This window comes from Natrix helvetica (genome assembly GCF_964273705.1).
Source record: "Natrix helvetica genome assembly, chromosome: 4".
Taxonomy (NCBI): domain Eukaryota; kingdom Metazoa; phylum Chordata; class Lepidosauria; order Squamata; family Natricidae; genus Natrix; species Natrix helvetica.
Window position 1 is genome coordinate 154,152,588 of NC_138550.1, and position 24,829 is coordinate 154,177,416.

Sequence of the window (24,829 nt, forward strand, 5' to 3'; positions counted from 1 at the left end):
TAAGAGTGGCCAAACGCAGACATTGTGCCACTCTTATTGCGTCCGCCGATAACCGCCCTGCCGCCCTGTTTCGGGTGACCCGCTCTCTCTTATCACAGAGGACGCGGGAAGCCCCTCTACAGGGCAAAGCAGAGGAGTTTGGGGAATATCTGCAGGACAAAATCGCTCAGATCCGGAGGTGATGGACCCCCTTCAGTGGACCAGTGGAGCCGCCAACAGTGAGTCTTGTGAGACCACTCTGGGAGGAGTTTGCGTCTGTTGCCCCCGAGGATTTGGATAGGTTGCATGGACGGCTGCGACCGACCACATGTTTAATGGACCCGTGTCCCTCCTGGTTGGTACTGGCATCCTGGGAAGTGACACGAGGCTGGCTACTGGGCCTGGTGAATGCCTCTTTGAGCGAGGGGTCCTTTCCTGCCGCCTTGAAAGAGGCGGCGGTGAGGCCCTTACTCAAGAGGCCTTCCCTTGACCCGATGGAGCTAGCTAATTATCATCCAGTCTCCAACCTTCCCTTTTTAGCGAAGGTTGTAGAGAATGTGGTGGCACAGCAGTTTCCACGACACCTTGAGGAATCCGAATATTTAGACCCATGCCAGTCCGGCTTCCGACCCGGACACAGCACGGAGACGGCCTTGGTCGCGTTGGTCGATGATCTCTGGAGGGCCAGAGATAGGGGTTGTTCCTCTATCCTGGTCCTATTAGATCTCTCGGCGGCTTTTGATACCATCGACCATGGTATCCTATTGCGCCGGCTGGGGGGGATGGGAGTTGGAGGCACTGTTTTGTGGTGGTTCGGCTCCTACCTCTCCGACCGGACGCAATGTGTGTTGGCAGGGGGGCAGAGGTCGACTCTGAAGCCACTCACTTGTGGGGTGCCTCAGGGGTCGGTCCTCTCGCCCCTTCTGTTCAACGCATATGTGAAGCCGCTGGGGGAGATCATCCGTGGTTTTGGGGTGGAGTATCATCTGTACGCTGACGATACGCAGCTGTACATTTCCACCCCAGACCACCCCAACGAGGCTGTCGAGGTGATGACCCGGTGTTTGGAAGCCGTTGGGGTCTGGATGGGGGACAACAGACTCAAGCTCAACCCCTCCAAGACTGAGTGGCTGTGGCTACCGGCACCCTGGTTCAGTCAGTTGATTCCATCGCTGACCATAGGGGGCGAGCAATTGCCCCCTGTGAAACGGGCGCGCAATTTGGGCGTCCTCCTAGATGCCCGGCTGTCAATGGATGACCATGTGGCAGCCGTGGCAAGGGGGGCATTCCACCAGGTTCGCCTGGTGCGCCAATTGCACCCCCTACTGGACCGGGATGCCCTACGCACGGTCACTCATGCACTGGTGACGTCTCGGCTGGACTACTGCAATGCCCTCTACATGGGGCTTCCCTTGGGACGCGCTTGAAGACTGCAGCTAGTCCAGAACACAGCCGCGCGGGCTATTTTTGGGAGTACTAGGTACTCCCACGTAACACCGCTCCTGCGCGAGCTGCACTGGCTGCCTGTGGTCTTTCGGGTGCGTTTCAAGGTGTTAATCACCATCTTTAAAGCGCTCCATGGCTCAGGACCTAGGTACTTGCGGGATCGCATCCTACCACACACTTCCCTGCGACCGATTCGCTCTCACAGGGAGGGGCTCCTCCGGGTGCCGTCCACTAGGCAGTGCCAACAGGCGACACCTAGGAGTAGAGCCTTCTCTGTGATGGGCCCAACCCTCTGGAATGACCTCCCCCCCGATATCAGAACCACCACCGACTTTCTCTCCTTTCGACGAAAACTGAAGACTCACCTGTTCCGTTTAGCCGGCCTGGACCATTCATAACCTCATCATACCTCTTGGCAGATATATTTTAATTGGGTAATTTTAATTGGGTATTTTTTAAGATTGTTTATATACTGTTTTTATCTGCTTTACCTGTACAGTGTTGTATTGCCTCCTCTTCTATGTTTTTATGTTTGCATGTTTGTAGTCCATTTTATCTATTTCATTTGACTGTACACCGCCCCAAGTCCCTTTGGGGAGAGGGGGCGGTATAAAAATCGAAATAAAGGTAAAGGTAAGAATAGACAATATTAGCCTAAAAGGATATTCAGTGTAAGGCAGTCTTACACCGTATGTTCCCATGCTTCTGAATTTGTATACTATGTAGTTACCTTGGTTGGTCTGATTTCATAATTGTGCTGGCCATAAAATACCACTAACCTGGACAATTTGTGATATTTTCATGTAGTGTATTATTTCACAGTATTATCTATCATACATTTTTCCAATCCAACAGGATTCTGAATTGCTTTTAGAATACTTTTATTCTCTTCTTTGCTTAGCTGGTTCCTTGTGTTTTTGTTTATATTGTAACTACTCTTAAACATAACCTACTACTAGATAAAGTAGAAGAATGTGGGTTGGACAGCATCACCACCAGATGGATTCGTAACTGGCTGACCAACTGCACTCAATGTGTAGTCCTCAATGGAACTGCATCTACATGGAGGGAAGTATGCAGTGGAGTACCCCAAGGCTCTGCTTTGGGCCCAGTACTCTTCAACATCTTCATCAATGATTTGGATGAGGGAATAAATGGGGAACTCATCAAATTTGCAGATGACACCAAGCTGGCAGGAATAGCCAACACTCCAGAAGATAGGCTTAAGATACAGAAGGATCTTGACAAACTTGAACATTGGGCACTATCTAATAAAATGAAATTCAATGGTGAAAAGAGTAAGGTTCTACATCTAGGCAACAAAAACGAAATGCACAGGTACAGTATAGGTGGTACCTTGCTCAACAGTAGTAACTGTGAAAGGGATCTTGGAGTCCTAGTGGACAACCATTTAAATATGAGCCAGCAGTGTGCAGCAGCTGCCAAAAAAGCCAACACAGTTCTAGACTGCATCAACAGAGGGATAGAATCAAGATCCCGTGAAATGTTCATACCACTTTATAATTCCATGGTAAGGCCAAACTTGGAATACTGCATTCAGTTTTGGTCACCACAATGTAAAAAAGATGTGGAGACTCTAGAAAGAGTGCAGAGAAGAGCAACAAAGATGATTAGGGGACTGGAGACTAAAACATATGAAGAACGGTTGCAGGAACTGGGTATGTCTAGTTTAATAGAAAGAAGGACTAGGGGAGACATGCAGTGTTCCAATATCTCAGGGGTTGCCACAAAGAAGAGGGAGTCAAATTATTTTCCAAGGCACCTGAGGGTAGAACAAGAAGCAATGGGTGGAAACTAATCAAGGAGAGAAGCAACTTAGACTGAGGAGAAACTTCCTGACAGAACAATTAATAGGTGGAACAGCTTGCCTCCACAGGTTGTGAATGCCCCAACACTGGAAGTCTTTAAGATGTTGGATAGCCATTTGTCTGAAACAGTATAGGGTTTCCTGCCTAGGTGGGGGGTTGGACTAGAAGACCTCCAAGGTCCCTTCCAACTCTGCCATTGTATTGTATATAATTGTTCTAAAGGTCCCAAATTTAGTTGGCAGCTAAGCAATCTGATATCAGGTAGTAGGAAAATGTCTTTGTGAAAATCTAGGCAAATTACCGGTAGTTAGAAACACATTGAGTTAACTCTACTGCATATTGACTCTCCTTGAGAACATTGTCAGAATTTAAGTCTTCATTGAGCTCAATAGACATTTTCCAACCTAATATGGGGTATAAAAAAAACCAGGTTCTGATCCAAAGGCGAAATTTATATAATCGTACATTAAAATACGGCAGCCAATGTGTAGCTGAATGCATCATGTAAACACATTCAGTAATGTTAAATGCTGTATGAATCCAAATAGTTGTATTAAGTCAGGGGTGTCCAAACTTGGGAACTTTAAGACTTGTGGACTTCAACTCCCAGAATTCCCCAGCCAGCATGGGGAGTTGAAGTTCCCAAGTTTGGACACCCCTGTATTAAGTCAACCATGAGTCAGTTAAGCATGAATTAGCATGTTACATGAACATAGTCAGTACAATGTAACTCTATATCTTCATATTTTTAGACCAGTATTTTCCAAACAGGGCATATCCTAAATATATGAACGTCACTTTCTCAAATTCCCCATCCAGCATTACTATTGCTAGAAATATTATTTCTAGTAATAGCAATAGCAATATATTGCTATTGCTGAAGTATATCTATCTGGAAGTTGTCTAAATTGAGAAACACTGTTTTATAGCTATAAAGGCATTGTCAACTTTAAAACTGGGGGGGGGGGATTCTTATAAAGTAGGAAAAGTTAAAGGGAGATGGACACCATATTCTGCTGAATCAGATTAAACTTCTCCAGGTGGCTGGAAATCCTGATTGTCATCAATACTTAGCTGTGGGAAGAACTAAAATCATATTCATCCTCCACAGTGTGGAGATCATGTAATATGATGGTTCCTCCACCTTTTGATTTCTGAAGTAGCCAGAACAGAGTTTTTAGGGACTATGAGACAAAAGAATCAACGAGCCACAGATTTTAAATGAAAAAAATAGCTTTATAAAACACGGTCAAAAATCCATCTTGAAAACTCATCTTTTAAATAGGGTACACTCATGTTCTAAAACAAATCGTACAGCTTCTTAATGATCTACTTGCAACACGTTTCTTTTCTTTTCTTTTACTAGAAATTATTTCCAAAAGATATTACATTCTATACAGACACACCTAAGAAGTAATCTTTAAAAATCCACAGAGGAAGAATGACGGAAAGATTTACTACAAAACACAACATATAAATATCTCCCCCATCCCTTTTAGCTTGAAAATAAACAGTACACATTCCATTAATCTCCCCTCTGTAAATTGGAGGGTGAAAACATACAAAAACCTTTTGACTTGGAAGTTTTATCAACTTTAGAAGTCAGTCAACAGACAATGCAAAAGATTAGGCAGCCTGTTTGTTCTGATGACATCATGGAAGTTCTGCAACCTATTTGTAATTCAAATTTAAGATTCCTTCATACATTCAAGATTAAATTGCAAAAGGAAACAAAACAACTATGTTTTTTTTTCCTGCAAAAAAAATATATATTGTAACTGCTTGTTTAGAGCAAGCTTCAAGCCTGCAATGTCTGGATCCACATCAATGCCACTTGGAAAGAGGGAAAGAAATGGTAGAGTTTGTGTTTTTTGTAAAAGAAAAAATAATTAATGAATCAGGGGCTTGAAGGGAGAAAAGGATATGTTACCTTTTTTTTTTACACACACACATACACACAAAAGATTTCCCTTGGTGGCAGAAGGTAGCAAAAACATTTTGTTTCCTTATACTAACTCAAGTTCATTCAAGAGAAGTGAACGAGGCAGGAGATTTGGGGCTGAACTGGTAGGAACACTGAAAAATAGACCAATTTAGCTTGGCCAATTTGACACCAGCAGGCGGTAATTTCTGCCCATCTAAAGGCCACAGTAGCAAAAATGGAGACCTAGGGAACTAGCCACTCTGCCAGAATTTAGAGATTTCAGACCTATTGAATTGAAACTATAGCAATCAGTTATGGGATGCAAAAAAAAGGGGGTGGAGGTACTTTTTGAAGCTTTTGTGCGTGAAATGTATATCCCGGGCCCTGTTTTGGAGCCTGATATGTGCTTCATGGCAGAGATGTAAGTAAGGAGTAGCTTGTAACATAGTGGAGAAATTAGTAGGACTTGTGAACTTTAAGATGTGTGGACGGGCTGGGGAATTCTGGTAGCCGAAGTCCATACATCTTAAGGTTGTCATGTTTGAGATGTCAACTTTAAGATGCATGGACTCCAACTCCCAGAATTCCTCGGCCCTTCCATGCATCATTAGGCTGATAGGTTTGAGATATAATATTCTGGTAGTAGAGCAGGGGTGTCAAATTTGATCTCATGGAGGGCTACATCAGGGTTGTGTTTGACCTCGGAGAGCCGTGGTGGGCATGGCCAGGGTGGCCCTGGCCAGCTCGACGTTACTCCTGTCAGGGGCATCTGTGATGGCCTGAGCGCTCAGCCTGAGCTTCGTTTTCGGCTGCCAGGGCTTCCTGCAACCCTCTGCCAGTGAAAACAGAGCTCCATTTCCATCCAGAAACTTCGCTGTTTCCAAGGCGGCCCCACGGGCCAGATCGACGTGCCCCATGGGCTGGATCTGGCCCCTGGGTCTTGTGTTTGACACCCCTATAGTAGAGGATGAATGGCCACTGGCCTCTTTATGCAACTGGAACTATGCTTTCCCTCTATTGTGGATTTGCATTTGTAGGAGCCTACCAAGGACAGCAAAGGCCACTGACACCATGATGTCATATAAGTAGGGATAAAGGGAGAAGGGATGTTGCATTTAAGATGCATAACGCACATCTGCATGCAATGGCGGGATTTATTTGTTTTTCTTTGCTTGAAATTGAAGAGAAAATCTCTTATTGATTTGATATTGAATTTCAGTGACACCACACTAGAGACTCTGAAGGGCTGGAAAATAAAGTTTTAGGGCCATTAATACACAGTGGGCCATAAATGTTTAAACAATGGCATGGTTTGTCTGGGATGGACTCCTGCTTTGGGCAGGGGGTGGTGGACTAGAAGACCTCCAACATCCCTTCCAGCCCTATGATTCTATAACAAGTGGTCATCTGCTTCAGCACTTAATCTCAAATAGTTGCCAATGAAGGTAATAAATACATGCAACAATTTAGATTTCTAATTAATATAAATAGCAAATCGGGATCCTTTTTTTTTTTTTTTGCTTTTTGCTTTTTTTTGCTATTATTTCTCTCTATGTCCATGGAATTCACTGGAATTCTTGGATGGAGTCAGAATCCAGGTAAGCATTTTAATATTACAAAACAACAACCAAAATTATAAGATAGTCTAAGCTATCCCAGTCTGTCACATAAATTATAAATAAGCATTATCATATAGGAAAACATTTCCCCCCCCATTTAATTATTGCTAGCAGCAAGTGGCAAATGAAAGATCAGAGAAATTAAAACTACCCACGTCTCATTTTTACCAAATGGATCTGGTTTCCTAGCATTTCTAAGAAAAGCTTCTGGTATAATCTATGCATTGTGAGGCTATGCAGGAATTTCACCACCTTCCGAAAACCTTGAATTGTTGTTTTGGGGAAGTGGTACGATTTCAGATGCTTCAGTCCAAACATCAAACTCTTGATGGTGTCTTGGTCTTTGTTTTTTATCCTCCACAAATTCAAGAGCTTCAGAATTGGCTCTGTGGATTGGCACATCCCAAAAATCTGTTCAATTTCTTCTCTGCCCACATTTTTCCCTGGCAAATTTTCCATCAAGGTATTGAGTTGCTCAAAGGTGATGTTGAGATGGGCAATGTGCTTTAAAACACTATTTTCACAAAGATCGATACCTAAAAAAAAAAGAATTAAACTTGTTTAGTTCTCATCATTAAGGTCACAAAAATATGATTGATCCTATCTCCATTGCTACATTGCTGGTGGACATAAGCCTTTCTTTCTGTCAATACTTTCTTGAAATCTACCCTACAAATTAAAAGCAGTGAAAGCGGAAAACTGAGTTTAGGGATACAATGCCATCCGGGTCGATTAGATTCCATACAGATAGAATAATCCCAGATGTCTCTAAAAGAATTTTCATTTTGTACCCAGTTATTTTGTGAAATGGTTGAAGGCATGGGCTAGAAGCCAGGAGGCTGGGAGTTCTAGTCCTGCCTTAGGCACAATACCAGCTGTCAAGCCCCAATTTGACATATGTGTAGCCATTTTATTTAGCTCTCTATTATACTCATTTATTCCTTTTCTTTCTCTTTACTATGTGGGGTTTTTCTGGCTCGCCACATTTTAAAGTGGGTGGGGAGGAGCAAATAAATAGAATGAGGATTGTTTTGGCTTAGGTGACTTTCTATCCCACGGGAACAGAGGCTGCTCCTGGTGAGAACAAAACACTAACATCAAACTGGCTCTAGAAATCTAGAAATTTTCCCTTCCCCTTGTCATGATCTTGCCTTTTTAATGCCTTTTCTCCTGATCACAATCTCTAACTGCTTTTACCCATTTTGAGGTTGCTTTGGATGATATCCCAGTAAAGGAGGAAACTATTTTAACACCAACATATCTAATAATAACTTTAGCCTGTTCTATTCCAGAACTAGGGATGTAGTGGCTCAGTGAACTAAGCTTGTCGATCAGAAGGTTGGCAGTTCGACGGTTCGAATCCCAAGCGCCGCATAACAGGGTGAGCTCCCATTACTTGTCCCAGCTTCTGCCAACCTAGCAGTTCAAAAGCATGTAAAAATGCAAGTAGAAAAATGGTGAGAATGTAACAGCACTCTGTGTGTCTTCGGGGTTTAGTCATGCCGGCCACATGACCACGGAGACGTCTTCAGACAGCGCTGGCTCTTCGGCTTTGAAACGGAGATGAGCACTGCCCCCTAGAGTCAGGAACAACTAGCACACATGTGCAAGGGAACCTTTACCTTTACCTTATTCCTGAACTAAGGATGAGAGATGAAGGCAACTTCATGGAGAAATAGCAGGGAGGAAGTTGTGGCTATGGCATCTTTATGTAATGTTTAAGAGTAAGTGGAAAGCCGCAGAAAGGCGATTTTCAAATAAATAAAGGGTGTTTATTTGAACACCCTAACCTTCAAAGCACTTTTAAGGTGGATTGTAGTCACTGCCACTGACTTCAAATGCTAAAGATAAGGAAGGACAGTTCTTATCTTGTTCCAGGCTGCTATAGATACTGCAGCCAGAGAAAATCCCCTCTGCCTACTGAGCACTAAAATCAAAGAAGAAAAGAGAAAGGGGGAAACTGCCCAATTATCTGTTGCTTTGCACTTGGTCTCCTACTTTCATACACTCAGTTCTCCAGCGCCTAACTAAAAGATACAAAACGTGGCCATGTGCCTTATCTACTCAAAAGCTGCTCCGATGAGTGAGGTGAGAACCACAATGGCCACCTTCAACTGATTGCGTTGACTGTTGTGGTGATTTAATCTATACTCAGGAACAAACATTGCACATAAACTGGCCCAGTTGGTAAACCTAATCCTTTGCTTTTCTTTAATACGTACCTTGGACAATATTCTTGACTGTACGATGGTCCTTATTTTGCTCTTTCCATAGCTTCAGCAGCTGGAAGGTCTGATCTTGCAGGCTACTCTTCTGTTTAATTATTTCTCTGTTTTCAAGATTGATCTTCACCCCAGGCAGACTGTCCATGAGGGTGCTCAGCCAGGTGGAAGATAGCTTTTTGGGCACGATGAACCTGAAGAATGCTTCTTCACACAAGGTGACATCTAAAAGCATGCAGATACTGACTTTAAAATCAGGACATTAACCTTTGAGGCAACTGTCAAAAACTGCTGGGAGGAAGTACAGTACAGTTTTTTTTTCTAAAAGCTATAATGCTATGCAGACCAACAGGGATTGGACGCTACTGAAAAAGAATGGGATTTTTGTTTTGAACTTAACACTTTGCAAGTGTTAACAGAATGCTTCCTTTGGAAGGCAAAGTGTATAAAATATCCTTTTGAAGCAGGATGACACTGACTTCAAATAGGGCAGCTGCAATGTGTTGCTTCCCTGGAAGAAGTGAGGCTCTACATTTGCTCAGCAGAAGATTCACAGAGCACTCCAACAAAGAGAAGGTGTGATTCCAGGCTGCAACAAGCCAGAGAATGTTGCTGTGCAAAGTTCTTATATAATGATAGTAGCTGATAACCCTGGGTATTTTTTTATATGGGGAAAATGTCCGGACAAAATGTAATTTCTAATGTTCGATTTTCCAGAGGGAGCCCCCTTGTGGAGTACTGTGAAGCCGTTACCATGGCAAGTCCACTGCACTGAATAGTAGAAGTCATTTTACGGCAGTACAGTAGAAGCCATTTTAAAGCACAACAGACTGTATCTTAACAGAACACCCCAAGGGGTGTTAGAGGTGTCTTACCCCCACAGTATTTGTTTCCAAAGGGTAAGTAATCTGTGTACCAAGTTTGATTGAAATTACTCAAGGCGTTCCAGAGTTATGCTGGAACATACACACACACATCCATTTATTTATATTTATATTATTTATATTTATTTATATGTGTGTGTGTGTGTGTGTGTGTGTGTGTATGATGTATGTATGTGTGTCTGTGTGTGTATTTGTGTTACAACCCCTGGTATGCCCTTTATTTATTTATCAGCACAAATACAACATATACATACATACATACATACATACATACATATGCTTTATCAGCATACATACATATGCTTTGCTTTATCAGTACAAATACAACATACACACACACACACACACACACACACACATATTTTAAAGGCAAAGACAATGAAGCCAACACAATGGAGAAAATGCCAACAGCATTTTGAATTGAAAAAATGCATTTGTGATCTGTATCAATTTCATAGTTACTTATTTCCTAGAATCATAACTTTGGAAGGATTTTGGAGGTCTGTTTAGTTCAATCACCCATTGAAGGAAGGATCCACTAGAATACCTTTGAAAATGACATTCCAGATTCTGATCTGAAACGTCAACCAACGGATAGTCCCAAATTTCTGTTGCTAAGTGAGACAGTTGTGAAATGAACTTTGCCTCATTTTACGGCCTTTCTTGCCACAATGTCAAGTGAATGACTGCAGTTGTTGAGTTAGTAACCTGGTTGTTAAGTGAATCTGGCTTCTCCATTGACTTTGCTTGTCAGAAGGTTACAAAAGGTGAACACATGACCCCAGGACACTGCAACCATCATAAATATGAACCAGTTGCCAAAAATCTGAATTTTGATCACATGCTCATTGGGATGCTGCAACGGTTGTAAGTGTGAAAAATGGTCATAACTCTCTTTTTTCAATGACATTGTAGCTTTGAACGGTCACTAAATGAACTGTTGTAAGACAAGGACTACCTGTATTTGCCTAGTTCATATGACATTCTGTTCCTTCCCATTATACAGTCAGAAATTACCTCGTGATATTTAGTCTGAAACTATTTTCATATTGTTTCAACCCAGTGGTGAAATCTATTTTTTTTTTACTACCGGTTCTGTGGGCATGGCTTGGTGAGGTCTTGTGACTATGTAGTTATGTAACTGGGGGATTAAAAGACAGAAACTCCCTTTAACAATGTCCTGCTGGAGCAGGGTTGGACTAGATGATCTCCAGGTCCCTTCCAGCCCTTATCCTCTGAAGCTGCGTCTAGTGCCAGGTTGTAGTCCTTCCTTCCTCTCCTTTTTCCCTCCCTCCCTCACTTTCTTTTTCTTCCTTCCTTTCTCTTTCTTTCTCTTCTTTCTTTCTGTCTCTGTTTTTCTTTCCTTCTGTCTTTCTCAGCACCCCCACCCCCCATTTTTGGCCTAGTAGGCCTCAGGGAAGCCTGTTGGAAGCAAAAATGGGGAGGGGAAAACCCCACCCACCCTGTTTTTGGATGTGCAATCGTCAGAACTTTTTTTTAGTATTTTTTACTACTGGTTCTGCGAACTGGTAGTATTTTTTACTAGAAGTTTGGGTGAACCGGCCCAAACTGGTAGCATTTCACCCCTGATTCAACCCATTAGTTTTGCTTCTGTCCTCACAGGCAATAATGAATAAATCCATTCTATCTTTTCTACGAGAATCCTTCCACCAGGCAATACTTTTCCAATCTGCATATTAGACCGGTAGGTATAATCTACAAAATCAAAATTAAACAAATTCTCATTGCGTTTCTAACTGTGTGTAAATTGTAAACTCATGAGGAATTTCATTACAGGTAGTCCTCGGCTTACAACAGTTCATTTAGTGACGGCTCAAAGTTACAACCGCACAAAAAAAGGTAACTTCTGACTATTGTTCACACTTACGACCGTTGCAGCATCCCCATGGTTACGCAATCCATATTCGGATTCAGATGCTCAGCAACTGGATCATATTTATGACGGTTGCAGTGTCCCGGGGTCATGCGATCAGCTTTTGCCACCTTCTGACAAGCAAAGTCCCTGCGAAAGCCAGAATCATTTAACAACCATGTTACTAACTTAACCAATGCAATGATTCACTTAACAACCGTGGCAAGGAAAGTCATAAAATGGGGCAAACTCACGTATAGCAAATGTTTCACTTAGCAACATAAATGTTGGGCTCCATTGTGGTTGTAACTCGAGGACTACCTGTATTTTCCTTTTTTTGGATTATATACACACCGATTCCACATGACTGATCCAATTTGTCACTGACTTCTCCCTGGCACACATTGTCATGTGTGGAGTCTCCCTTCTGTACCAATTTGAGACTCAGGGCGCTGCAGTTAGTGTGCATTTGACAAGCAGCTTTGGATGATGTATCATTAGAGAAATATCCTTCTGGACATCTCGCGCAAATGGTGTCGCTTTCAGGGGTACCTGCAGAAAAGGAAAGAGATGATTTTTTTAAAAAAAAAATCTATCAATCACTTTGTTTATAGCACTTCAAGAACTTCCCATTCAACAATGGCAACATCAAGAACAGAAATGGAAAACCATCTGATATTCTTTGAAAGAGGAAAAACTGCCATCCGGCATATTTTGGTAGATTAATGTTTTAAATCTCACCCTGATCTTTTGGTTTTGTAAAAAAAAAATAATAATTCAGAAAACTCCCCAGAGAAAGGAGCTTTTTCACTTCAGAAGGTGACAGAAGATATTATTTGTATTTTGTCCAGGTTAAATGAAAAACAATAATACTGGACAAAGAAATCCTATTACAGGAAGGATAGTAGTTTTCACCTACATAGCTTTTAAATGAAACATTCAGCCAAATGGAAGATTCATACAAAACAAGTCTGACTCAACCAGAAACTATATAATTTATTCTCATTCTCATTCATTCTTTCTCTCACTCTCTCTCTCTCTCTCTCTCTGTGTGTGTGTGTGTGTGTGTGTCTGTCTGTCTGTCTGTCTGTCTGCCTGCCTGCCTGCCTGCCTGCCTGTCTGTCATGGGATTCAAAATTTTTTTACTACCGGTTCTGTGGGTGTTACTTGATGGGCATTGTATGGCTTGGTGGGCATGGCTTGGTGGGCATGGCAGGGGAAGGATACTGCAAAATCCCCATTTCCTCCTTAACAGCTGGGACTCGGGAGCCAGAGAATAGATGGGGGCAGGGGCAGTCAGAGGTGGTATTTACTGGTTCTCTGAACTACTTAAACTTTCTGCTACCTGTAAAAGATTTACAGAACTGGTTAGAACCTGCTGAATACAACCTCTGGTATGTATGTATGTGTCTGTCTGTCTGTGTCTGTCTATATCATCTATCATAAACATTAGGCCCTTCAACAATGATTAGGAAAAGATACTTCGGAAAATAGGAGCTTATATAAAATCAGAAGTGCAACTAATTAAAGCAACTGAATCTTTTCCCATGATTCCCCAGTTGTCTTGTACAGTTTCCACATGATCCTGAGAAAGAGCATGCTTCTTTAAAAACTGGGAGACAGGTGCCACACTGCCACATATTCTCATCAAATAACTTTTGGGGAAGAGGAGGGAGGGGGAGAAGAGAGGGGGGAGGAGGAAGAAATTCAGATGATGCTGAATGGTTACTGCAGGAGTATCACACTCAATTTCATTGAGGGCCACAACAGGGTTGTGTTGGACCTCAGGGTGCGAGGTGGGTGTGGCCAGGGTGAATGTGGCCAGCTCAACATCCGTTTTCGACTGCAATGGCCTCCTGCAGCCCTCTGCCAGAAAATACATAGCTCAGAAGGGCTGCGTGCGGCCCTCCCGTTCTCCACGTTCGATCATGACAGCCTCCTGCAGCCCTCCGCATGACCCCCTGAGCTTCATTTTCACTGGCAGAGGGCTGCAGAAGGTTGTCGCAGTTGAAAATAGAGTTTGGGAAGGCCGTATGTGCCTCTCCTGAGCTCCGTTTTGGCTAGCAGAGGCACAGGTGGGCCGGTCCTTCACTGTTTCCAGGGCAACTTCGAAGGCCAGATCTAAGCACTCTGCGATCTGGATTCAGCCCGTGGGCCTTGAGTTTGACACTCCTGGGTTACTGGATAGTCCACCTAACTCCTAAATTCCAAAACTGTAGTTGATCAGTGGATTCCCGCCCCAAGGATAAAATTAGCATCAGTATCTGGTCTCTGGCTGGCTTGAGACAATGAACTAACACAGATCCCTAGTTTGATATTTTCCTAATTATCCACATTTTGCATTTCTCCTAAATGAGCCAGAATACCTGCTGAGCCATAATGTGCCTCCAGAGTACTGATAGGAAGTAACATGCCAAAAAAAGAGAGTGTTATTTTAATATTCTACCACCTTATGTCAGAAAGTTGATGGAACTATAGGAAATTCAAAATGGCAGATTGTTATTACCCATTCCTGTTGTCAAATAAAAAGAGAACAGCAGCTGTTAGAAGAGCTGATGAAGAAACTGGTGTGTTTGTCCCCACAGATAACACCACTGATAAAACAGTTCCTAAACACGTTTATTATCTCCTTTTTATTCTGGACACTGAAATCAATTCTATTGTGTCATTTGGCAGACAACAAATATTATTTTCCTTGAAGCTGGCTTTTAAAGCTATTCCTGTGTGAGTTTCATGGAGCAAGTCAACCCTACATTATAGCCTGTTGATGGTTAATAACCCTAATCTCTTACACAATTTGTAACCAGAAAAGGGTTTATCAACCAGCTGGTGTTTTATCATTCATGGTCACTCTTTCATGGATGGCTTTGGGGCTTCCAACTTGATCAGACAGATTTAAGCTTCTTCTGAGCAAATTTCCATTTGTGTAATAAACCAAAGAAAATGTTTTTTTTTTTTCCAAACCAACTTGCATACATACTGTATCTATAGGTTAATTTTTATACATTTTATACTTATCCTTTCTAAGAATGATGTAGAAGTATTATTTGCTATTGTTATTGTTGTTGTTGTTATTTCTTTTATTCATTAAACAAGAAACTCAGTCAACTGAACATTCAAAAATGCATCACAAATATCATTGACTGGTGCTAATGGTTGATACAGGTTGCTGCCAGCGTCCTAGGTATCAACCAAGTACCTTCTTAAAATATTATTTTTTGTTGTTGTTGTTGTTGTTGTTGTTGTTGTTGTTATTATTATTATTATTATTATTATTATTATTATTATTATTATTATTATTATTATGTTAATCTTTGGTGAGATTTACAGCCTTTGGGGCTGGTTGGTAGCCTAACAACTCGAGGACGTCAGAGGATATAAGTTGTTCCACTTACACTTATCAGGTAAATTTTAGACTTTCCAAATAGCGAAGTAGCCCTTTAGGTATTGCTCCAAGGGCTCCAATTACTATTGTGACAACACACGATTTCTTCTTTCTAGGTATCAACCAAGTACCTTCTTAAAATATACGGTGTTCCGAGTAGCACAGTTTTTTGCAGTTCTGCTGGTGTTATGGCAGGAAGCTGCAATTTGTTAATGTATCTTTTTGCAGCTTCCTGCCATTACTACTACTGCTGCTACTACTACTACTACTACTACTACTACTACTACTACTATTATTATTATTATTATTATTATTATTATTATTATTATTATTATACTATTATTACTACTATTATTACTACTATTACTACTATTATCTTTGACCAAAGGATAGAATTAGGTAAATTAAGTACTTGGAAACACTAAATGACTTTTAAAGGCAAGTCATAATTTGTTAAAGTAACTCTGTAAAGGTTATATATTGATTCTACTTTCAGTGAATACATAACTATGAAATTTTCCAAGATAAAGTAAAAGATATTGAAAATTAACATGTCAAATACTATATACTAGGTTTTTTTTTCTTCAGGATAATCAGGTTATTTTTCAGAGCAATTGTTTTGTGTGCGCTCGCTTTTAAATTAAAATATTTTCAAAAGGAAATTAAATTTGGAGTTGAGAACGAAGGCTGTTATAGTCACTATGCTCATATGGAACTTGCAGTGGAAAATATTATCATCATAAACATTATTATGCAGAGAAGCAGACGCTGTGGCAAAGTATTGTTGCAGATGTCATAGGCGCCATTTCTTCCAATCTTTTTTAGGCTTTTTAGGTGCTATGAAACATAAATTGAGACAAAGTTTAGTTCTCACCCACAAGAGCTAAAAACTGGAGGTGGTTTAATTTTGTGCAATCCCTAGGGCCTTTTATGGGTTTCATTGATACCCTAATATTGTTATAATTATTCTCCTAGTGCTATATCAATTAACATTTCTACTGTTTGCTGAGGCACACAAGGCTCTGGAATCGCCTTCTTACCAATGAAAAATGTTATTAGTTATCACCCATAAATATTGCATCTCAGATACTGTTCCCATGAGAGAGGGCACTCCATCATGTTACTCAGTGGAATGCAATTTGCAACCACCGTTAGATTAGTCATTATCATACAAGAAGAATATTTTGTTCGGCTGCCAGCAACATTCTTTTGGTTACAGTCCAAGAAGATGGTTGTTGCAAGTTCTCACAAGAAATATACCATCCATCATGTTCATTTGAGCATGTTTATTTAGGAAGTGTTCAAAGCCAGGGGGATGTTTGTTTTTACAGTTCCAAGCAGATGGCAAAAATAGTAAGCTTAGTAAGAGCGTTTTCATACTTGCATCTAACCATTACTTAAGTATGTCTTAGTAACTTCTTTTTTGATGTTGATCTCATGGCATTGCTTTTCTCTGATCGTATCGCCTGCCTCAGATGGCTTTTAAGTTGTTACAGATACAGATTAACAGAGTTGGAAGGAACTTTGTAGGTCATCTAGTCCAACCCCACCCATCCAAGCAGGAGACCCTACACCATTTCTGACAAATGGCAGTCCAATCTCTTCTTGAAAGCCTCCAGTGATGAGGCTCCCACAACTTCTGAAGGCAACTTCTGTTCCATTGGTTGATTGTTCTCGCCATCAGAAAATTTCTCCTCATTTCCAAGTTCAATCTCTCCTTGTTCAATTTCCATCCATTATTCCATGTCTGATCTTCAGGTGCTTCGGAAAATAGCCTGATCCCCTCTTCTCTGTGGGAGCCCCTCAAATATTGGAACGCTGCTATCATGTCGCCCCTGGTCCTTCTCTTCACTAGACTAGCCATGCCCAGTTCCTGCAACCATTCTTCATATGTTTTAGTCTCCAGTCCCCTAATCATCCTGGTTCATTCATTCGTATCTGTACCAATATTAATGTAGGGTAGGTCCTTGGTGCTCTCGGAGCTTAGTTGTTTTCTTGCAGAAATGTCCTTACCTAACTAAATAATATCCTCGTGTTGCTGGACATGTTAAATCTTGTGGCATTACTTGGATAATTATTAGGCTCCTAATAAGACTTCTGCCATGGCTGCCAACTTGTTTATTCTTTGTACTACACTATTCTTTTGATTAATAGAAACAGAATAATTATACTGTAATTTAAAATATAATAATATCAAATCAGGGGTGGGATTCAAAAGTTTTAGCAACCAGTTCTCTGCCTGGTTACTGAGTGGGCATGGCCATGGTGGGTCTTTTCGGCCCTCCTGCATCACAGCGGAGGTGGGTGGGAATTTTTGTCCTAACATGGGCTCCAGAGGCCCTCTGGAGGCCAGAAATGGGACCATTTCTAGACTTCCAGAATTTCTGCGAGGCCCTTTTTTCGCCCTCCTAAAGCCTCTGTGCCAGAGGTGGGTTGCTCCAGGTTCGGCCGAACTGGTAGTGGAATTCAGGTCTGGGTCGCAGAACTGGCATCGACCAAGGCCTGCCATGCCCCCGAACCAGTTCCCTCACCGGCGCTTGTTCACCATCCTTTTGATTTTTTGTGACTGTGCATGTGCAATTCACTGTAAATTGTTCTGCGCATGTGCACACGAGTTGCGAACCGATAGTAAAACTGGCAGCAACCCACCTCTGCTCTGTACGGGCCCTGCATTTACCTGGCATCTAAAACAGGCCGCATGGAGACAACTGGGAGGGGAGAGGCAAGGTGGGCAGGGCCAGTCCTTGCAACTACCGGTTCAGCAAACCAGATGTAAAATGAGCATCCAGTTCGCCTGAACCAGGCCGAACTGGCTGAATCCCATCCCTAAATCAAATGCAGTTAATATATTTGTTCATCCCACGTGGTTATTTGCTGAGCGTGACCTTCACTCCGATTACTCGCCATTCCAGCATACCGTCTCCTCAATAAATTCTGCCTCAATTAGATCAGTCTATGTTTTGTTTTGTTTTTTTATCTTTAGGATAGGATTAAACCAGAGTTTACTCTTTTATCGTAACACCTGGCTGGCTTGGAGCAGTAACTTTTCCATCTACTTGCCTGGAAGAGGTTTTTTTTTTTTTTAAACTCACCCTAAGTGACCCTGAAACAGCTTTTGATGGTTGAGCAATCTTGAAATCATCTCTTCAAAAGAAGAAGATACATACCTTTCTGAACAACGCCAAATCCAGGAGGACATGCTGTGTGCTTCAAACAGAATTCAAGGTTGAGGTACCGTCCCTCTACACACTCACAGACACGGTTTCCGGTGCTGGTGCATTTGATCTTTTCGTACTGCAGTTCCTTGCATACCACATTGCAGTAATGACATTTTTCATTATTGTTCCATTCATCTGCATAAGATTGATCCGGACAAAGAGCACATTCCGTCTTCACAGAGGCTGTACAATGCTGTTTGACATAGGTTCCTGGAGGGCATTGGTCACACATCAGCTGGCGGGAGGTGATAGAATCATAATGGAGATACTTTGGGGGAAGAGTTTCCTGGACTGTCCACTTGACTGAGAGGTCCAATAACTAATAAAATAAAATAAAAACATGTTTAAACTTTGTGTTCTGACCCCCCTTCCTCCTTCGCCCACACAGAACACGCTCCGGAACAATACGAATTAACAAGGTTTATTTTACAGACAGACAGAAAGTTCCGTGGCAGTAAACCACCATGACAAAGCTCACAAATACAAGACACAAAAGCAGCTATCCAGCCTGCTACGTTTCAAGACCAAAACTTCTTGCAGGATTTCTTTGTTGACTGCTGCAAAGGGTGTATGCACAGTCAACCCTTTTATAGCCTGAAGAGGAGTCTCCTGATCAGCAGCTGAGAGCCCTTACCGCCGATAATTGCGCCCTCGCTCCTTGCGTCTATGGGCGCGGCGATAATGGGCGTCCAGGAACTCCCTGTTAATCTCTGACTCATTGTCTCATGACTCCTCCCCACTATTCCAAGGCATGGCATCAGGAGCCCCCCTCCTCTGGCTCTCACCACTGCTCCATGCCTCAGGCGCCTCCTGGTGGCCGACCAGACTCTCCGATCCCTGCTCAGAGTCGGAACCCTGTCCAGGGTCCTCCACATCCTCCTGAGCCAACTCATAGGGACCCTCACTCTCGGAGTCTGGTGGCAACTGCAATGGCTCCTGCTGGGCCACAACAACTTTGTATTATTATTATTGCAATACGTTGAAGGTGCCCTCGAGTACTAAGTCATCCTTTATAACTATGATTTGGCTGGATTAACACATTGAATTAAATTATAAACCATATTTTGAAACCAACATCATAATATGTTAAAAATAAAAGAATAAAATAAAATAAAAATAAAAAAGATTTATCACACAGAAACTGGGGTCCCACAAGTGGCAAGTTACTAGAAAATATTTACTACCAGTACTAAGTAAGATCTCAGATATTTGTCAAAGACCATTATGACAAATTTTATCATCTCTGCCTATCAACTTGAACCAATTGTCATATACAGTAATCTTCCGTTGTATTAGTTAGCCTGAACATTTGCCATAATATATCTAATTAAAAACTACAGATGTTATCTTTCAAAATGTTAAAAACACGCCAGTATTATACCAAGTGTTATTATTTCCTTTTTAGAAAACCTTCTCTGGATTAAGAAGCTAAGTAGACCTGATCTATTCATATATGGATATAGATATATATAGATATATATCAGAATAGAATACGAAATAGCAGAGTTGGAAGGGACCTTGAAGGTCTTCTAGTCCAACCCCCTGCTAAAATAGGAGATCCTATACTATTTTAGACAAATGGTTGTCCAATCCTTTCTTAAAAGCCTCCGGTGTTGGAGTACCCACAACTTCTGAAAGCAAGTTGCTCCACTGGTTGATTGTTCTTAATTTAATTTCTCCTTAGTTCTAGGTTGTTTTTCTCTTTGTTCAGTTTCTATCCATTGCTTCTTGACTTGTCATCCATTGCTATCCATTGCTTCTGGTGGAAATAGGTTCACTCCCTCTTCTTTGTGGCAGCCCCTCAAATATTGGAACACTGCTATTACGTCACCCCTAGTTCTTCTTTTCACTAGACCTACCCAATTCCTGCAACCGTTCTTCATGTGTTTTAACCTTCAGCCCCCTCCCAATCATTTTCGTCTTTCTTCTCTGCCCTCTTTCCAGTGTTTCAATATCTTTTTTTATATATTGTGATGATCAAAACTGTATTTCATGTGTAGTCTTACCAAGGCATTATATAGTGTCCCTTTTCATCAGGGGTGTCCAAACTTGGGAACTTTAAGACTTGTGGACTTCAACTCCCAGAATTCCCCAGCCAGGAATTCTGGGAGTTGAAGTCCACAAGTCTTAAAGTTCCCAAGTTTGGACACCTCTGCTTTTCATGATTTTTGATTCTGTCCCTCTGTTAATGCAACCTATGCAAGCATTGGCTTTTTTGGCTGCTGCCACACACTTGCTAGCACATATTTAAGTGATTGTCCACTAGGACTGTGAGATCCCTTTCACAGTTACTGCTGTTGAGCAAATTTCATCTAGTCTACTTCTACCTTTGCTTTTTTTTTGCCTAAGTATAACACCTTACTTTTTTTCTACCTTGAATTTCATTCATAGGGCCTAGTATTCAAATAATAAAGCTAAGGGCAATTACATCTGTAGCGTTATCATCAAAATAAGATGAATGACAATTCAGTTCAAAGGAGACTTGACTTCTATCCTTTTGGGGCCTCGCCCGAAGAGGTTTTGGAAAATTACATTCTATTAATTGAATTCTGAACTTTCGGAAGTTTTCCCCCTGATCTTCAAATGAAAGCCAATGTCACCGCTCCACCCTTGTGAAATAAATACAGATTGGACGGCAATGACCAACACAGCCCATATTCCTTCAAGTTATCTTTTTTTCCCCCTCTTTCAATCACAGCCTTGTGATTTTTATTTTTTTTTAAATAAAAAAACTAGTTTTTTCTACATTGATTATATGCTTCGGTTTTGGGTTTTTCACCCAGACCGCAGAAGAACGCTCAAATTTACTAAAACAGATAAAGCATTCTCTGTTTGAAATTGCAAACACATCCTGAAACCTAGTTTTTCTTTGATGGCAGCTGCCAAGGGCTGGGCCAGCGCCAAGGCAAATCTGAAAATTCTGGCATTCGCCTTTCTACATTATGTAAGAACATTGTAATTGCCTCCAGGCAAAAATCTAGTTTGGCTTTCATTCTACTTCCGGCTGCAGCCAACAAATGGGAGCTCACCAGCAGGACATAAAAACTTGATTATCCCCAAACCACTATTTGGGGGGGGGGGGCTAATATTCAGGGAGATAACTGTCCTGGTGATAGAGATTCAGTTCAGCTATCAGAGCCAATAACTAATAAACAATTAATCGGTTCTACTTTCTTCTCTTTTCAGAGCTCTTAAAAAGCAAACGAAGGCCACCAAATCATGAAATCATCCTGGTTGCTCTTCTCTGCACTCTTTCTGGAGTCTCAACATCTTTTTAATGGGGGGGGGTGACCAAAACTGGATGCAGTGGTCTAGGTGTAATTAATTAATTTTAATTAATTAATTTATTAAACTTCTAGACCGCCCCCTCTCCCCGAAGGAACTCTTACAAAGACTTACAAAGACTTACAAAGACTTTATAAAGTGGAATAAGTACCGCACTTGATCTTGATTGTATCCCTCTGTCAATGCAATTTGGGTTTGCATTGGCTTTTTTTTGGCCAATGCAATTCTAAATTGCATTAACAGAGGGATTTGGTTGATTCTTTTTTGAAGATCCAGACCAAGATGACTGTGAATGTACCAACATTGGCTCAACCCAATGAGAGAGTTTGCCTGAAGCAGCGAGATAAACATTAAGCCATCTTCTTTTAAACTGGAACAGAATCGCATTAGATGATTACAGCTACTCTACGTTGCTTCTAACCTCACTTCCTATTGCTCAGTATCTTCAGCAGGTGGCAGCACCTGGCTGACTTAATTAAAACCTGATGAGAAACCAAAGGGAATGGATGCCTTCTATCCTGTGAAACCTTACTGGTGCTTACGTTTCATAAAGGCAATGAAACAAAACTAGAGAAAGCTGTTGCAACTGTTTAAGATTGCCAGGGTGCTAAAACTTAATACACCGTACAGGTAGTCCTCTACTTACAACAGTTCATTTAGTGGCCGTTCAAAGTTACAACAGCACTGAAAAATGTGACTGATGACCATTTTTTCCACACTTAAGACCACTGAAGCATCCCCACGGTCCCACGATCAAAATTCAGTTGCTAGGCAATTGGTTTCCATTTATGATGGTCACAGTCATGTCATGCCATCTCTTCTGGAACCTTAACAAATGTTTCACTTTGCAACATACATGTTGGGCTCAATTGTGGTCATAACTCAAGGACTACCTGTTGTAGATAGTCAATCAGAGGAGCCTGTATTTCCTTGATTCAGCCAAAATTAAAACTTTAAAAGTTAAGCCCATAGATGCTTTAGACCAGGGATGTCAAACTCATGGTCCGGATGCATTATGCACTGGCCACACCCACCTCCAATTTAGCGAAAGGGGAAAGTCACGATGACATGGTGCTGTGAGTTTGACACCCCTGATTTAGACTATCCTTGAACTTCATGGAACGTAGACATGTTTTAACCTGGGCTGGAATATTCCCATTATTTTATATTCTTTGATCAGTTAACATGAATGGACAATTTAAGAAACACTTTTCAAACCTGTATGGTGTTCATAAGGATTTGAGCTCTGGTGGCACAATGGTTAGAATGCAGTACTGTAGGCTACTTCTGCTGACTGACTGCAATTTGGCAGTTCGATCCTCACCACTCAAGATTGACTCAGCCTTCCATCCTTCCAAGGTCGGTAAAATGAAAACCCAGATTGGAGGGGGGGGATATGCTGACTCTGTAAACCACTTAGAGGGGGCTGTAAAGTGGTATATAAGTCTAACTGCTATTGCTATTTCAACGCATATGGTCCAGTTGGACCTTTTTTCCCCATATCTCATACTTACGTTTTTGTGGGGCAGGGAGTAAAACAAAACAACTTCGCAAAGCTTTTCTTTATAACCACTGGGGAAATGAGGCTTGAGCAAGACATTTCTTATCGGATGGAATTCCATTTAAAAACCCAAACCTAATCTATATAAAAATCACAGCTCAAGGACTTTTATTCTTTGAAAAGCCTCCGACTCAGTGAAAGATATTATTAATTCACCAGTTATACACATGAAACAAAGTTGACAGGAAATAAAGGAAGCATTCACAGTTATTTCATCAAAGAGCCTTTGCCTCCTTTTCCCCAAAATCAAATATATTGAATATATAGCTTCAAAATAACACCAGGGCATTACTGTTCCTTGCTATGGGCTGATTCTGTGATAAATTACATTTATAGATATTGATTCTCCCAGGGTGGGATATAAATTCAGTAGATGATGATCCCGATTGTAATTCCATAATGGAGCAGCTCAAGAAGTTGAAGAATAGGCAGCATTTAATGGTGCATATAATCGCTAACTGCTTCTAAAGTATCTATGGAAGTTTTCTATTCTCTTCAATGACCCTGGAAGCTCTGTATACACAGCTAGGTATGAAAATGCGCGAAGTTTTGTAGTTATTTACTAGGAGAAAGCAGTAGAAAGACCCAAGTTCTGTGCTTGGCATCTCTCTCTAACGATAGATCTCAGTTTGAGACTCTGGAAAATATTTCCCCAACAGAGTAGCTAATGCTGGGTAAGATCACTCAATGGTGTGACTGTCAATCCAGCAGCCTACATCCATGCAGACCCATTTAAAATTAAGCACACCTATCCATCCCATAGATCTTTACTTGCTGTCCCATAGTTGACAACCATGATCTATCAGCCAGCTAATGACATCTGCAATGGTTTTAGCCCTATCATGTGAAGATACAATGAGGTTCAGAAGATACTCCTTCTTCAAATTAAAAAGAAAATGCCAGGGACATTTCCTTTACTTCTAGAAACAAAAGGGAGCTTGCCCCAAATTTGCTCCAAACAGACCAAAGTCCTACTAAAGGCTTAAGAGGGGCAAACATAGCTTTAAAGAAACAGAGAGAAATAATCTTTCTACTTTGTGCTTTCCAAAGCAACCTTGAGACTTACCAGCAACGTGCAGCACAGAAGTTTGGTCATTGTACGAGCGGCGTTACAACTCTTTTAAGAAGCTGGAAAGGCAATCAGATAGCCCGGGGAGTAGCAGCTTGCAAACAGGACCTTCTGCACATTTAAGCCTCGTTTATATATATTTCTGTGGCCCCATGCAGCAGGAAAACGTGGCTCAGCTTAAAATCCTCCCTCCTTCCCTCCCCATGATCAATTTCTTTCAATTTTTTTTTAAAGGAACCTGTTGATGATTTCATGCAACTTCTTAACCGCAGGTTCTGGGAGGGCAGAGAGGGAGGAGGAGGAGGAGGAGGATTCAGGCAGAAGGATGAGTTAACTAATTACTGTCTGCCAGCCACCACCTCCGTTATGAAACTGCCCCCCCTCCTTTTCTGAGCAAAAAGGGGGAGTCCAAAGACGTCTCACCTTCAACAAAGAACCGAGTTATTCACACAGTCCCGGCTGTTATAGGAACGGCGTTTTAAAAATAACTCCCTGAAACTGCTTTTTTTTAAAGTTCCTACTTTGGACTCGTTGG

General features: G+C 41.5%; 1 protein-coding gene across 1 annotated transcript; it reads right to left on the reverse strand.

The window, feature by feature from the left end:
- Positions 1–4,469: 4,469 nt before the first annotated feature.
- On the reverse strand, positions 4,470–24,501 carry TNFRSF11B (TNF receptor superfamily member 11b). The gene is made up of 5 exons (XM_081950657.1): positions 24,292–24,501; positions 18,329–18,698; positions 12,131–12,328; positions 9,020–9,244; positions 4,470–7,333 (listed from the first exon to the last, which is right to left on the reverse strand). The coding sequence occupies exons 1-5, from the start codon at positions 24,319–24,321 to the stop codon at positions 6,945–6,947; spliced, it is 1,212 nt and encodes a 403-aa protein (XP_081806783.1). The 5' UTR covers positions 24,322–24,501; the 3' UTR covers positions 4,470–6,944.
- Between the last annotated feature and the right edge of the window lie 328 nt (positions 24,502–24,829).